We start from the raw sequence: 15,000 nt of genomic DNA, 5'->3' as shown, positions 1-15,000 counted from the left end.
TATGTTCACCTGTGTGGCCAAAAATGAATTTGGCTACTCTTCTTGTAGTGCTGAGCTTGTTGTGGAAGGTCCTATCAGTGACCATGGCAGTGAGTCCATGATGGCCTCTCGCCGTAGCCTGAGCAGAGAATCTTCTGTCTGTGATTACCTGGAGGGCATTCCACCAACATTTGCAGATAAGCCAAAGGTCAAAACAGTTGAGGAAGGAGCTCAACTTGAAATGGATGTCCGTCTTGTGGCCATCCCAGAACCTGAGATTACATGGAAGAAGAATGGACAGGTAAAAGACAACTGATTTCTTACATATTGTATCAGTATGTTAGAGATTTTGTATGACTGAGCTACAGTGCAGTGCATAAATTGGCAACTACATTAATCAAAGCTCTAGTAGTATCAGTATTTTTAACAGAACAATTTTGCATTTAAAAATTCTTAGTGTTAAAAGGGGTGGTTATTATTGTTATGCATATTACATCAGCTAATATCAGAAACACTATTAAATTCCAGGTTATCAAGGATTCTCAGCACCTACGCATTGTGAAGCAGAAGGATGTTCATGCATATCGTTCTATCATTATCATCAAGGGAGTGAAGAAAGAGGATGAAGGACAATACGAGGTCATTGTCAAGAACCGTGAAGGAGAAGCCAGGAATCAAATTACACTTAAAGTTACTGTAAGTTTTTCATTTCATAATTACTGTAAATTCTCTTGAATTTGATTCAATCTGTAGCTTAACATTTTCAAAAAGTAACTGATTTGTAAACTAGTCATTCAGTTGCAAATTTCAGCTGATATCAGCTAGGCTTATCCACCCAGTCTTGATATAAAATTTAACAAGCAGCGAATGTGACTACCAGCCAATTACTGAAATTTCTTCCGGAATACATACATCTTCCAATATCACATTAATGCACATTACATGAATCATACATGTAACATAGGAAATCATTGTATCTCCTTAACTAGCCACCTTATTGGATCCATATCTGTTATAATCTTTGACACAGAATATATAGTCATTTCAGAATATCGTCTGCACTATATTATTCAACTACTTCAGGAGAAAGCTTTTCCCATATAGACATAAATTTGAAGTAAATGAAAATCTTGTTTGAAAAAAAATTACAAAAATTTTTCTAAGGGCAAGATTTGGCCTGTGGGCTGTCACTGAATAACTACACACTTCGCTATTACATAGTTTTTCGACTAATAATTATTTCCCCTTTTTCATTATATTTGATATTGTAATAACCCCTTTATTCTATATTTCAATTACAATTTTCTCCACAGGCACCTCAGGCTCCTGCCTTCCAAGAGAAGTTTGGAGACCAGACTGTAGAGGCTGAGGGAACAATTCGACTTGTTGCAAAGATTCGTGGTGTCCCAGCACCTGATGTTACCTGGAGCAGGTGAGCCACAGTACTATAGAAACTCCATCCAAAGTAATTGACAGAATCACTCAGCAGTCAGACTTCATTTGGCAAAGAATTTATTTTCCAGAATCTAAATATCCTAGTTGAAACCTCCCCTGCACTTTTTTATTATTTTATTTCTGCTTGAAATGTTTATTTAATGATGGGTTTCCTTTTCTCAGTTTTGCCTGCTTGCCATTATTTAATTTACTTCCAATCACATAGTTATTTTTATTTTCTCTTTGTTTTATGCTACCCCTTCAAATATTATAAATGAGCTTTAAACCCAACCACAATAACTAAACAAGTGTGAACCCTCCCTAAAATCACAATTAATACATCTAGTAAAGAAAAGATAAAAGATAAACCAACCTGCACCAGTTAACTTTGCTTTTGCCACGCCATTGACTCCAGGAATGGCAAAAAGCTCAAGGTGGAGAAGAATGTAGTAATGACCTTCCAAGAGGAGCTGGCTGTGCTGGAGATACGTAATGTCACTCCTAAAGAAGATTCAGGCAAATACACATGCACAGCCACCAATAAGGTTGGCAAGGCCACACACTCAGCTAATATAACAGTGGGCATCGATGTTGTGTAAGTATTGCCATCTAACCTCATTAATTTTACCTTGAGATGGTAAGCAAGCTCACAATATTTTGCTTGCAAATGCCTTGTTTTTTAATATAGCTTACTTTGATTTTTAGCTTCTTTTTTCTTTTTATATCATCTACACTACCACTTATATTTTTGATAACATAAAAATATAGAATTTTAAAAATGAATTTTGTATTTTTATTTGTAGGTAATAATGTACTGATTACTGAGAATAACCAATTATTGATGTTTGCCTTAAGTTGTAAATCAAAAATATATCCTAATATCAAATCATAACATAAGACATAATTGTTACCAAACTTCAACAACTAGCAGTCATCAAAGGCAAATTCTTAAGCTACTATATTTCATGAACATTTACTTACAGTACCTTCAAACGTGGTTTGGAGTCATGTGTTGTTGATGAGAACTCTGAGGTTATACTGGAGTGCCGTACCTCTAAGGAAAAACAGGTAAGACTACTAAAATATTCTGTTGCATTGTTTTTTTCTGAAAATCATTAACACTTATCTAAGTGAAATAAATTATTAGAAAACTGAGCTTAAACTGTGCAGATACATTTATCTCATTTATTACCTAGTGCCACTGTAATCTTGTAGGTGTTGGAAGGAAAATAACCTTTCCCATATTTTCAGTGCACTTGGTACAAGGGTAACACTGAACTCAAGAGCAGTAAGACCATGCACATTGAGCAAGAAGGTCTTACTCATCGTTTGGTCATCCAGTCAGCTACTATGGGTGATTCCGGCAAATACAGCTGCAAATTTGACAACCAGTCTACTTTCTGTAACCTTACTGTGAAAGGTATGAATACAACCTATAGTAGTTTCCTTTTTTTTCTCAATTTTCTATTTTTCTGACATTTCAAAAAATTATCATTTTGATAACTGAAGTGTTCACCAATTCCCATATCAGCATTATCACATATTTTCTTTATATGTCACTACATAGGTGTTGATGACTTTGTTGAGAGGATCCAAGATGTTGAGGTCCAGGAAAGAGAACAAGCCATCCTGCAGGTCGAAGTCAGCAGTGAGAAGGCCACTGTTACCTGGCACAAGGTTAGATATCCGTATATTTTCTGAAAGACTTCAAATTCATGAAAAAAAGTACATGTATTCTGTATGTGGTACATACCAGTTTAATATTCACTCAATTTTCAATTTTAACAGGATGGTGAGGAGATCACAAGCAAGACAAATCGCTTTAAACTGGTCAGTGAAGGCAAGAAGAGGAAGCTGATTCTTACAAGTGCCACCTTGGCTGATGAGGGTGAATACACTTGTGTCCTGGGTGACCAGGAATGTACTGCTGAGCTCACTGTACGAGAACTGCCTGCTGAAATTGTTAAAAAGATGAAGGACCAAGTGGTCTCAAAGGGCAACAGAGCCACCATGGAGGTACAAATAATTCAGTCCTGTATCTAATATAATGCTAACATGGAAATGACTAACATTATGATCATACATTGTAAATGGTGCCTTTATAATGAAACAACAGACATTAACATTAATATACACTTCATAGGTTGAACTTACAAAGGGTGATGCTGTCATTACCTGGTATAAGGATGGTCAGGAAATTCGCTTCTCTGATCATTACCAACTCTCCATTGATGGCAAGGTAAGAAGAAAATTACAATATAAGTTTATTAAACAGCTTGAAATGTATATAGCTTATAATGAAATAATGCTGTCATAACTGCAGACAAAAAAAAAGAAAAAAGACACCTCTTACAACACTGGCTAACCTAACTGTTAAATACTACAGATCCAGAGGCTAATGGTGTATAACTGTCAACTTGAAGACAGTGGAGTTTACCGTGCTGTTGTGGGCAAGAGTGAATGTTCTGCCTCACTTAAGGTCAGTAAGACAAATCATAAATGGTGCCTTGTAAAGCCCTTGTCATAGAGACAAGGGCTTTAAAATAATGTGAAAGATTAAAAGTGAAGGTTTTTGTATTTTCCTAATTATTATTACTTGATAGGTTGAGCTGCAAGCAGAGGGAGACTTCTCTAAGAAATTACCAGCACAGATGGATGTTAATTACAAAGCAGATGCTACATTTGTGGTTGAAATCACAAAGGAATATGATGTTAAGTGGTACAGGTAAGTCTCGGACAAAAAAAGTTAAATAATATGCATCCTGACTTTCATATGGTCGTCTACCAGAGACCTTTTTCACAATTTTATGAAACATGTTTTATAATACACAACATATTCTTCTTTTTAGAAATACTGAAGCGATTATAAGCTCTGACAAATACATCATGAAGAAGGAAGGCATGAAGAGAATCTTAATTGTTAAGAGTGTGACTCAAGCTGATGCCTTTGAGTATTCCTGCATCCTTGGAAGCCTCAAGACATCTTGCAAACTTAATGTTGTCTGTTAGTATTAATGACATTTTGTAATATCACATTGTAATTTGCTAGAAAACTGCTGAAAGATATAGTTCACAGTCTAGTATTTCTTTATCAAATTTCCTAAAAAGACTTAAACTTACCTTAATTTTTTGGTCATCTTATAGTGATGGAAACTGCTCCAAAGATCGAGAAGCTGCACCAGAAGGCTGAAATTGTTGTTACAAAGGGAAAAGATGCTACTCTTACTGTGCCTTTTACTGCTACTCCAGTTCCCAAGATTTCCTTGTACTACAAGGGTCAGCTTGTAGAAACTGCAAAGTCCCATAAGGTATGCTTTTATTTCCAATGGAATAGAAGTTCAAACATTTTTGTTTATACTTTGCAGAACTCAGGTTACATATAACTAATATATAAATCATAATTTCTTTTGAACTGTACTGTTTGATGGTATTTATCATCAATATTTACAGATCCTGCCAGCTATATCTGAGAATGTGGCCAATATTACTATAAAACAGGTAGAAAATATTGACTGTGGAGAGTATAAGCTCAAGTTGAGCAATGACTGTGGAGATGCTTATGCAGAGTTCACTGTTAAGATCCTTGGTAAGCATTATTCTTTTATGCTGAGTCTCTTTCAGAAGTTTTTTTGTTTTAATCATTGCCAGTCTAAATAATTTTTGACCCATAAATTGCTTTATATTATACAGGCAAATCATGTTATCATATAACTTTCAGATAAGCCATCCTCACCTGGTTGTCCTGAGCCAATGAAAGTTACCAATGATTCTGTAACCTTGCACTGGACCATACCTCAGGAGGATGGTGGACGAGTTATTATCAATTACATAATTGAATACAGGTAAAATATTGGTATTTCTGCTTTCCATCTGCTTTCCACTTATACTTAATTGAAAAAACGAAGAAATATACATAGATGGACAGACAAGGTTTATCAGTTTTGGCCATTTAGAGTTCAAGTATCTGCTTGTTTAATTTATTTGAAATGTGTTATTGCTTAGTTACTTATTTAGTTTGGAAACTAAATCAGTTAAAAAAAATTATGGTGTATTCTTATTTTTTGTAACATCTAAATTTCAGGACCAAGAGAGAGGAGAAATGGATTGTGTATAACAAAGACTATAAGGTTACTGAAAGCACTGTTGTTGTTCAGCATCTGACTAAGGATGAGGAATACAGCTTTAGGGTTTCTGCTGTCAATGAAATTGGAACCTCTGAAGTCTCTAGGAGTTGTGAGTTTGTCAAGGTAAAAAATATTAATATTCTGCATTTAATTTTTGTTTGAGATATAGAACTGAAAATATAATATATATTAGAGTAATTTGCTAGCAAAGCTTCTGTTGCTTGATGATTACTATTTATTATTTAAAACACTTTACTTCATCAGCTTTTCATTAACTGTTACATTAATTTACAGGTTTCTGAGCCAGTGAGAGCTGAACCTCCTATGGTAAAGGAACAACTTCAGGCTGTTGTGAGTGGCCTTCATCAAGAGGTCATCCTCCGCTGTGTTGTTACAGCCACACCTGCACCCAAAATTGAATGGCTTAGAGACGGCAAAGCTATTTCTGGATTTACTAAGTATGAAAACTTCACTGCCACATTCACAATCAAGCAGACTAATGAAGATTCTGGTGGTATGTACACCTGCCGTGCTAGTAATGAAGCTGGTATGGCAGAGTGTTCTGCTACTGTTGTCATTCAAGGTTAGTTAAGCTTATTAGACTTTTTTGGCTGTCAAATAGATGTTTCACATATTCCACCATATTTGTTACAGCTTGTAATAATTCTACAGAAATATATATTTATAATTAGAGATTGCTGCTACAATAATATTAATTTTTCAGAGGCACCAAGATTTGATTATGATGAAAAACAGCAGTGTCAACGTCTACATGTAGGTGAAAAATGGCATGTCCCTATTCAGGTTATTGGCTACCCAAGACCCAGGATCATTTGGTCTCGTAATGACCAACCACTCATGGTAAGATAATCATTTTCAGTTACACCTAATCTATGCATTAATAAGAATAAACAGAATGTGGATTATAATGTAATATATTATATTTTAATACAAGTGACAGAATAAATGAAAAATTATTAAAGAGGTAATGTTTTGACTGATTAGATCCTCTGTAGTTGTATGTCAATCTTCAAGAATTACAATAAAGATAAATCTAATCTGGTGTTTGTGATTATACACATATACTAATATTTTATAAGAAAAAGAATTAATTTGATTTATATGCACACATATAAATTTTTGTTTGGTTTTGCAGTCCTCTCAGCGCATTGTGATTCATACTGAAGAATCTGAGGGAATGACAGATATTGCTATTCAAAAGTTGTCAATGGAGGATTCTGCTGTGTATACATTAACGGCAGAAAATTCTGCTGGACGATCTCAGCTGAGCTTTAATCTCAGAGTTGTTGGTAAGTTGTGGATTAGTTACCATGTTTTTTGTGAAAAAATGATAAACAGGAAGTTTTCAGATTAAGTCAGAGGCAATGATGTATGCCAAAATATTCTGATAACCACTTGACTTTTGGTTATAAAAAAAAGAACTTTATATGTATATTGCAAATTTTTGTTTAGTTTCTCTTAGTTGGAGTTTCTTAACTTGCTCATCTTTGCCCTCACCACACAGAGGAGGAAAGGGAATCCCAAGTGTGTGCTCTTGAGGTTATTGAAGAAGAAGTTAAAAGGGGTAAATGGCATATTAAACACTTTATAGTGTTTCTTGTGTTGTGTTACCCAAGTTTAACATAACAGCCTGATACCTTTCATTATATTTTAATATATTCCAGTCATGATTCACTTAGAAATATGCAACATCTCACTTTTAACTATATGCTACAAGTTTTTGTTTTAGATGTTTGACATGGAAGAATTCATTTATCATTATTAAGGTGGAAAGTCATTAAACAAGTTATTCATGCTTTAAACCATAACACACTATGCTGCTTATGCCTGATTTAATCATATCATAACCACAACAGCAACTTACATATGCAGTTTTCTTTACATTTTATTGGTTTTAATAAAACATTTCTTTCCCATTTTAATTCTTATTATTTCTTGTGTGTTATCATATCAGTTATTTACAGTTTTTCTTTAATCTAAAAAAGAAGTGATGTCTCCAGAGTTTTGTTCCTCATTTTACCACTGTTTCTTTATCTTTGGTTCTTTTGGAATGTTTTATATATTCTTTGATTTTTTGCTTAACCTTTGATATATTTATCATGGCACAAATTTGATTATGAAACTGATAGAGTTACAAATTCATAGCATGAAACTGCCTCTTAATATGAACCTAGTATGTTATGACTGTATCAGCTGTTTACCTTTTTATTAATTAATTATGCAAATAAAACATTCAGCTTGTAGTATTGATAATTCACTTAAAATCACTTATAGGATCCCTAAAAAAAAAAAAAATCGGTTTCTCACGCATGCACATATATACATCCAAATGCAGACATGGTCATATAGGTACATATACATATGAAGAAATTAATACTATGTCTACTGTTCACAAGATAGTGTGGATGAAATATTTTATGTCCAGTATTTAATGGCATTGATCATTTTCACAGAGCGCCCTGCACCACCTATGGGACCTCTCAGGGTTAGTGAAGTGACTTCCTCATCCCTGAGACTAACATGGGAAGCTTCACCCTATGATGGAGGTATGGAGATCACTTCCTACTACATTGAAAAGCTTGAGAAGACCCAGAAGCAATGGCAGAAGGTAGCAGAGGTTGGCGCTTCCGTGAGGACATATGTTGTCATGGAGCTGGTTGAAGGTCATGAATACATGTTCAGGGTGTTTGCTGTCAATGCTCTTGGAATTTCTGACTCCCTGGAGGTTTCTGAAACCATTCTCATCAAGAGTCCATTTGGTAAGTTCTTTTTATCATATTTATGGTCCTCATATTCACTGCTTTATTTCTAAACTATGAATAAAATCCTCAATTATTTTTACATTTCAAACAGACAAGCCAGGTCCTCCAATTGGTCCCTTCGACGTTAGCAACATTACTGAATCATCTATTTTGCTACACTGGGATGAGCCTGACTCAGACGGTGGCTCACCTATCACTCACTACATTCTGGAAAAACGTGAATCCACCAAGAAAGCATGGACAAAGGTTGGCCAGACCTCAGCAGATGTCACCCAGATGGAGGTTACAGGGCTAAAGAGAGGTGTTGGCTACTGCTTCAGAGTGTTTGCATTCAATGCAGTTGGGCAAGGACCTCCTCTACAGCCTGAAGAGCCGATCACAGCAGGCAAGAAGATCAGTGAGTAGAGCACGTGGCTGGGGTACTGCCCACGTGGAGCTAGCCGGGGGGGGATACATACATACATGCACACGCTCTGCCGATACAAATACATTGCAAACATTTCCATATCTTCCCTGACAACTCATGTCTGTCTATAGAGCACAGTTCATAGCTAAAATTTAATTTAGCCTATTCTAATACTAATGACCAAAGCATAACAATACTAAGAACAGTTTCAACAAAAATATACAAGTATGTGATCATCTTCGGCAGGGCGCGAGCCCTATACATTACATTGGTTGCACGTCACAAGCCACGCTTGACGTCAAAGCCATCAAACAAAATACACTGTAGCTGACCCGTGGCAGCACCACCGCCGTAGAGAGGCAGCATGACCTGGGCAAAGCATGAAAATGTAATGGGTTACTTCCACTGTCACTACTTTTTGCACACTTTGCTGTTGATGGCTGTAGTCAGAAGACTAGTAGTGAGTGGAAAGGACTCACTCAAAACCATATTTAACAGTTGACACATATTAAATCATAATTCCATATCTGCATTCCATATACTTAAATATACACTAATGTTAATTTTCTGGTTTACTACTTGTTACAGCAACACAACTTTTGTAGCATTCCTTCTACTGTTTTGGGTGAACAGACAAACAATATACTGACTACCTAATACTATTCACTTTTTCCACAACTTGACATATCTTTTGGTTGCCATCCTACAATGATTTTTATATGACAATATTAGACTGATTCTCTAAGGTTGAAGCTTTAAGTAAACCAGTTTGTGACTATTGTTAATATTGTCTGTATTCATGGCACTGTAAGCTGGTTATGTTATAGTATTCTTTTACACTTTCTTTCCTTTTGGATGGTTACCACTGATAAGACATATTCTTTGCAAATTCATATCTGTTCAGTTAAAGTGTGTCACCAAGATGCATAATCATACAGACTTAGGACCAACCAGAAACAAGTGCAATAACTTGAGACAGCTTGTGCATATCTGACTAGCTGACGAATTGCCTATCATAGTCTTAGCTCTGCAGTGAATATGTCTTGCCTTGCTATGTTGCATTATGTAGTATCTGGATATCTGCTCAAAAAAACATGAAATTTCTTTCACAATACTGATGTGTAGCATGTTGCATCCTAGGGAAAGGAAAGAATAGCATCTGTGTACAGATTCTAACACAATAGTTTTAACCTGCTTTACACATTCATTCCATATTTTCTTTAGATTTAGTTTTCATAAAATTCCAAATACAGAATTGACATATGACGTGAAAATCATCATACAAACAATCATAATGTTGTGACCAGTATGACTATGGAAGATCTATTTCCATAGCATGCTTGTATCTCTCACTTTAGAAACTGCAATAATATACAAAAGAACCTTATCATAACAAGATAACCAAAATTTCTCATGTGAGTAGAATTACTCTCTGCCATTTCTGCTATTCACACACTGCTTAACAGTATAATTATGCTGAAATCTATGATTATATAAGGAAGCATCCATGAATATTTTGTAAACTTTAGATTGTATAATTCCAGTATGTCTATAATACTTATGATATTGATAAAACAAGGCCACTTGGTGAAGAATGTTAACAGCTTAACTTTTAATGTAGTAAACATTCACTCATGGGATTTGTATAGCTAATGGCCAAAAGTCATCTTTGAAATCTGATAAAATTCTAGTACCCTTTTATAGGTAGTTCAATAAAAATTATTATCTGGCTATCAAATTTGATTGAACATGAATGCAGAAATGGGCTCTTTTTCTCATGTTAATCCAATTTCATAACCTTTACATACATGGCAATGCATAACAGCCATTCTAATTCTAACTAGCGACACCATTAATGGGGACACTATACAACAACCGGTGATCCATTTGGGCAAGTTACCTCCTTGTTCTTTTAATGTTACGGTGTCATGCCATATAAATGGGCCTCATTAACTGTAATTTTTTGGTATAAGAGGTCAGTGATCAAATCAATTTGACTGAATTTTAACTATTGTTCAAAATTTAAATGAATATAAGGAATAATGAATTCAATTAACATCTTCATAGGTTTATTATGGAGCCATAATGATTAAACAACACTATGATTAAATAACATGCTAGTGAGATTATGAGATGAATTATTTAAGCATCATGATTGAGTGGATTTTACCCCTATAGATAATACTTCATGTTTTGTGTTTAATATTTGCTTTGCTTTGGAAAGATTTTTATTTTTTATTATTATTTTTTTTTTCTTTTTGCTTTTGAAGCTAGTGACTGCAGGAATGTATTCATTCTTTTTGTTTTTGAGATACCATTCTTTCTGCAATGTTAGATACTTTATATTATAAAAAAAAGTTATATTACAAAAGTAATTAACATCTAATTCAGGTAAATTGCCAGACCTTATTTCAGACATTCATATAAAATTTAAATAAAGACTTGTGATGAATGTTAAAAAACAAAGATCTAGTAATATTAATGTGGCTCCATTGTCAGCCTTCTAATATTAATATCTTTTGAGGCCATTCCTCTTGTTGACAACCTACGTTTCTTATTATTACTTAATTTTTCTTCAAAATAGCTCCTCCATCAAAGCCCAACAGCCTTCAGGTGATAGATGTTACCACCAAGACTGTGACCCTCGCTTGGGCACCTCCAACTACTACAGGAGGAGCTGACCTGATGGGTAAGAAAAGCATGATAAGGAACTTTAAAAATTAAATTCTTTATCTGATACTTATTTAGGACTTAAATATATTGACATATATCTTCCTTGTATCACAGACAAATTTACAGTATAAGTGTTTGAGACATATAGAAATATATTTATTATAATGAGAAACACCTGCACTTTAACTCTGTGAAAGACTTTTTGAGTCTCATAAGGTAAACTGATATATCAGCATATGAACAAAGCACAGTAAGTAAATATGGTGTATTTAAGCCTTACATAGATTTAAGATAAACTAATATTTCTTTCATTTTTAACCTGCCAATGATCATTTTGTGAAAATGGGAAATAAGTAATTACCTATGTACCCTCAAAATAAATAATTAATTCTTGACTGTTATATTACTGATGTAGAGAGACACTAACTCTTCAAACTCAACAGGTTATGTAATTGAACGAAGGCTGATCTCAGAAAAGAAATGGGAGAGGGTTGACACTGTGGATGCTTCTGTGACTTTGTACTGCATAGAGAACTTGCAAGAAAAATCTGAATATGAGTTCAGAGTGTTTGCTGAAAATCCAGTCGGTCTTAGTCTAGAAGCTGCAATGACAGAACAAGTCAGGCTTAAGACTCATGCAAGTAAGTCAATCCTTAGAACAATATTTGCAATAATTCCAGCCTGAAATATGCACAGAGCATACCAGCTTTGTTTAGAAAGTCATGTAAAGTTAAATGATGTCTGATAAACTGACTTTTTTTTTTTCTTTAGTGCCACCATCACCACCAACTGCACCACTGGAAGTTCGTCCTACAGGCCCCAATAGCCTCATGATTGAGTGGGGAGCACCTGAGAGTGATGGTGGTGCTCCATTGTTAGGATATATCATTGCCATCAGAGACATCAAGAGAACCATGTGGATTGAAGTAGGCCAAGTTGGAGCCAACTTCACTAGGTTACACATCAAAGAGTTGCAGGTGGGTTTTGGAATTTGGGAATTCCAATGTTATCCTTCAGAGAGTGGTTCAACTCTGAGATAGGTTTCTGCTTAATTGTTTATAATGTTACAATTTGTGCCTTAACCACTTCTTTCTTCTTTCATTTACATTTTGTATTAGTTTGAACTTTGAAGCCCTGAAAAGACTTCCTTGTCAATCTATTCTTAATTTCTCTCTTTTGTTTCATCTTTAGCTTTTATTAGTTCAAAGGTGCAATTTAAATTTAGCTTTTTGAGGCTTCCAACTCATGAATAGTTAATTTGCAATATCCTAATGTATGACATACAAGTCATCTAATTATGATGTTAAACTAAATATGTTAGATATTCATATGTATAATGGATATTTAATTATTAATAAAAAAGACATTATTACTATGTTACCCTCACTTAAGTTTTATCAGACCTCAACTGGCATTACTAAAAGTAAAGGTAGTCTTTACTTACAAAATAAATACCTTCAAACATTCTTTTTACATTTATTTCAGGAGGAACACGAGTACCATGTCAGAGTGTTTGCTCGTAATGAAGTGGGCACAAGTGATCCTCTGGAAACTGAAGATCCTGTGAAGGTCATCCGGCCAGCTGGTAAGTACATGTTCTTGGGTCATATTTTACTTATAAACTATAATCATTCGGGTATTTCTATCTATATTCATTTAGCATGTTCCTTAACATACCTTCATTTTATTTTTACTTCTGACTCTCATCAAAATTGTTTCTGTGATCATTACTTCTCTTTACATTTCTCGTATCCTTTCTTTCCATATGCTTGACTCCTTCAGCAGTTGTGATACCATCCTTTAAAATATTACAGTTTCTTTTAGAATTAATAGCAAAAAGCAAATGTTTTATAAATGATAAATGGATCTGGCATTTTTAGGCCATTTTCTAGTAATACTTTTCTCAGTAATGAAAAGTTTTATTTGAAATATTTAAAGCTAGATGTTAAGGACAGTTAGAACAAATTTACAGAATTAGTGATGGTCCTTAGTGTTCTTGGTATCCCAGCTGTCATATTCTTGTATCTCATCTGTTGCATATTTTCATCCACCTTCTAACCCATCATATTCCCTCCTTTATACAAAGTATTTTTTATTTCACATCAGCCAGGCTCTCCTTGTATCCCTGTCTACCACTTATTAGCAATAAAGGCCAAAGTTACCATTTCTCATGAATGTAATAATTTACAACCAATAATGGTTGCTATAACAGAAAAGTGAATCACGTCTTACCTGCCCAGTTGCTTTTATCAACAGCTAACAAAGTTCGATTTCTTATGTAAAAAAAACTAAATTGGATGTGGATGAATGGCTCTGATTGACAACAGTATATTCAAACTGAATGTATGAATTTTAAAAATCATATGTATATTTATGAGTACTATCATGATTTTCTGTATAACTTCTATATGGAATGAAAGATGGTTAGTGGCCGGATGCTTTACACAGATTATAAAAATGCATCAAGTAACTAAACTGTGGGTGTTAAACATTGGTATTCTCATTTACATTTCTCTAACTCTTATCCTTAATCCAAAAAGTACTCCTGCAACTTTATGATTAACAACACCACTTTAGTTTAAATGTTCAGTCAGACGCTTAACATAACCGATTGTTTGAGGCTTGCTAAATCGAAAAGCGAGCCAGTTGTAATGTACTTGGTCCTTGGCGCAGACTTCACGGAGCTGCCTGAGGATGATAATGCGCCTTCACTGTCCTACTCCACGACGGAGACACTCTCCTGGATGCGGGAGGCTGGCATGGATGCCGATATCTACTCTTATGCTCGTGGTCGCCTCCTGAACAGAGACGAATACTTCTTCAAAGTCTGGCACCGCGGGATGGACAAATATGAAGAGAAAAAATAATATGTCAGAAATATTTTTATTATAATTTTTTAATAGGAAACTCTTAGTTAAATACTGTATTGTTGAAAATATAATTTTATTTGTTAATTTCTGTTAATGTATATTGCCAATTACGGAGACATGTCTCCTTTGAAATGAGCAGGTGATGGGGTTGGTGTCCAATCTCTTGCCTGTTATGGAGAATACCCTTTTAAGGAACTGAAGTTGTACTTACTATTTACTGATGATCGTCATATTTTTGTCAGTGATTCTCGATTATGTGTACTATAATGGCTCCAGGTGTCCACAATAAGGAGGATACCGGAAGCCACCCTTTGAAGACTTGTGCGCCATAAGGTGTTCGGTCCTGGACTTCCCAGTAGGAACTTTCGCTCTGGTCCTGTTTTGACATCATCATCATTATCCTGAGATGTTCACCTGTGCACCCAGTAAAACAGACCCGGAAGTTTCTAGCTGTGATATTCCCAAATGGCCCAAATATACCATCATATAGATATTTTCTTTTAGTATTGCGGGCCTAAATTCCAACCCGTGGACCAAATCTTGTGGCAGTACAACTCTAAACGACTTTGATACACGAAACCCTTATTTTGTGTACTGTATAGATTTTGTCATTGTATTGTCTTGCTCGTGACTCAGGATTAAATGTAATCATTTCTATTTATAAATGATCGTATCACTGAACGCGAATGTGTCCATATTAGTCTCATCATAAATATGTATGACCTTAGCTG

General features: G+C 34.8%; 1 protein-coding gene across 1 annotated transcript in view; it reads left to right on the top strand.

Annotated features, from left to right (window-relative positions):
* The window catches only part of LOC119577527 (titin-like), a 135,086-nt gene that overhangs the window by 119,699 nt on the left and 387 nt on the right, over window positions 1-15,000 (top strand). Inside the window, 25 exon segments of the mRNA XM_037925121.1 lie at window positions 1-280; window positions 508-675; window positions 1,293-1,411; window positions 2,397-2,481; window positions 2,665-2,833; window positions 2,981-3,090; window positions 3,202-3,429; window positions 3,557-3,652; window positions 3,800-3,892; window positions 4,017-4,138; window positions 4,263-4,417; window positions 4,558-4,721; window positions 4,864-4,999; window positions 5,132-5,255; window positions 5,495-5,660; window positions 5,832-6,120; window positions 6,262-6,398; window positions 6,694-6,847; window positions 8,012-8,317; window positions 8,412-8,717; window positions 11,311-11,415; window positions 11,843-12,040; window positions 12,171-12,376; window positions 12,885-12,984; window positions 14,073-15,000. The exon segment at window positions 1-280 is cut by the window's left edge and continues 65 nt beyond it; the exon segment at window positions 14,073-15,000 is cut by the window's right edge and continues 387 nt beyond it. Of these exon segments, the coding sequence (XP_037781049.1) occupies window positions 1-280; window positions 508-675; window positions 1,293-1,411; window positions 2,397-2,481; window positions 2,665-2,833; window positions 2,981-3,090; window positions 3,202-3,429; window positions 3,557-3,652; window positions 3,800-3,892; window positions 4,017-4,138; window positions 4,263-4,417; window positions 4,558-4,721; window positions 4,864-4,999; window positions 5,132-5,255; window positions 5,495-5,660; window positions 5,832-6,120; window positions 6,262-6,398; window positions 6,694-6,847; window positions 8,012-8,317; window positions 8,412-8,717; window positions 11,311-11,415; window positions 11,843-12,040; window positions 12,171-12,376; window positions 12,885-12,984; window positions 14,073-14,266 (4,210 nt within the window). The 3' untranslated portion in view covers window positions 14,267-15,000.

The sequence above is a fragment of the Penaeus monodon genome, chromosome 10, assembly GCF_015228065.2.
Source record: "Penaeus monodon isolate SGIC_2016 chromosome 10, NSTDA_Pmon_1, whole genome shotgun sequence".
In the NCBI taxonomy this organism is placed as follows: domain Eukaryota; kingdom Metazoa; phylum Arthropoda; class Malacostraca; order Decapoda; family Penaeidae; genus Penaeus; species Penaeus monodon.
This window is presented reverse-complemented; position numbering and strand designations above follow the sequence as displayed.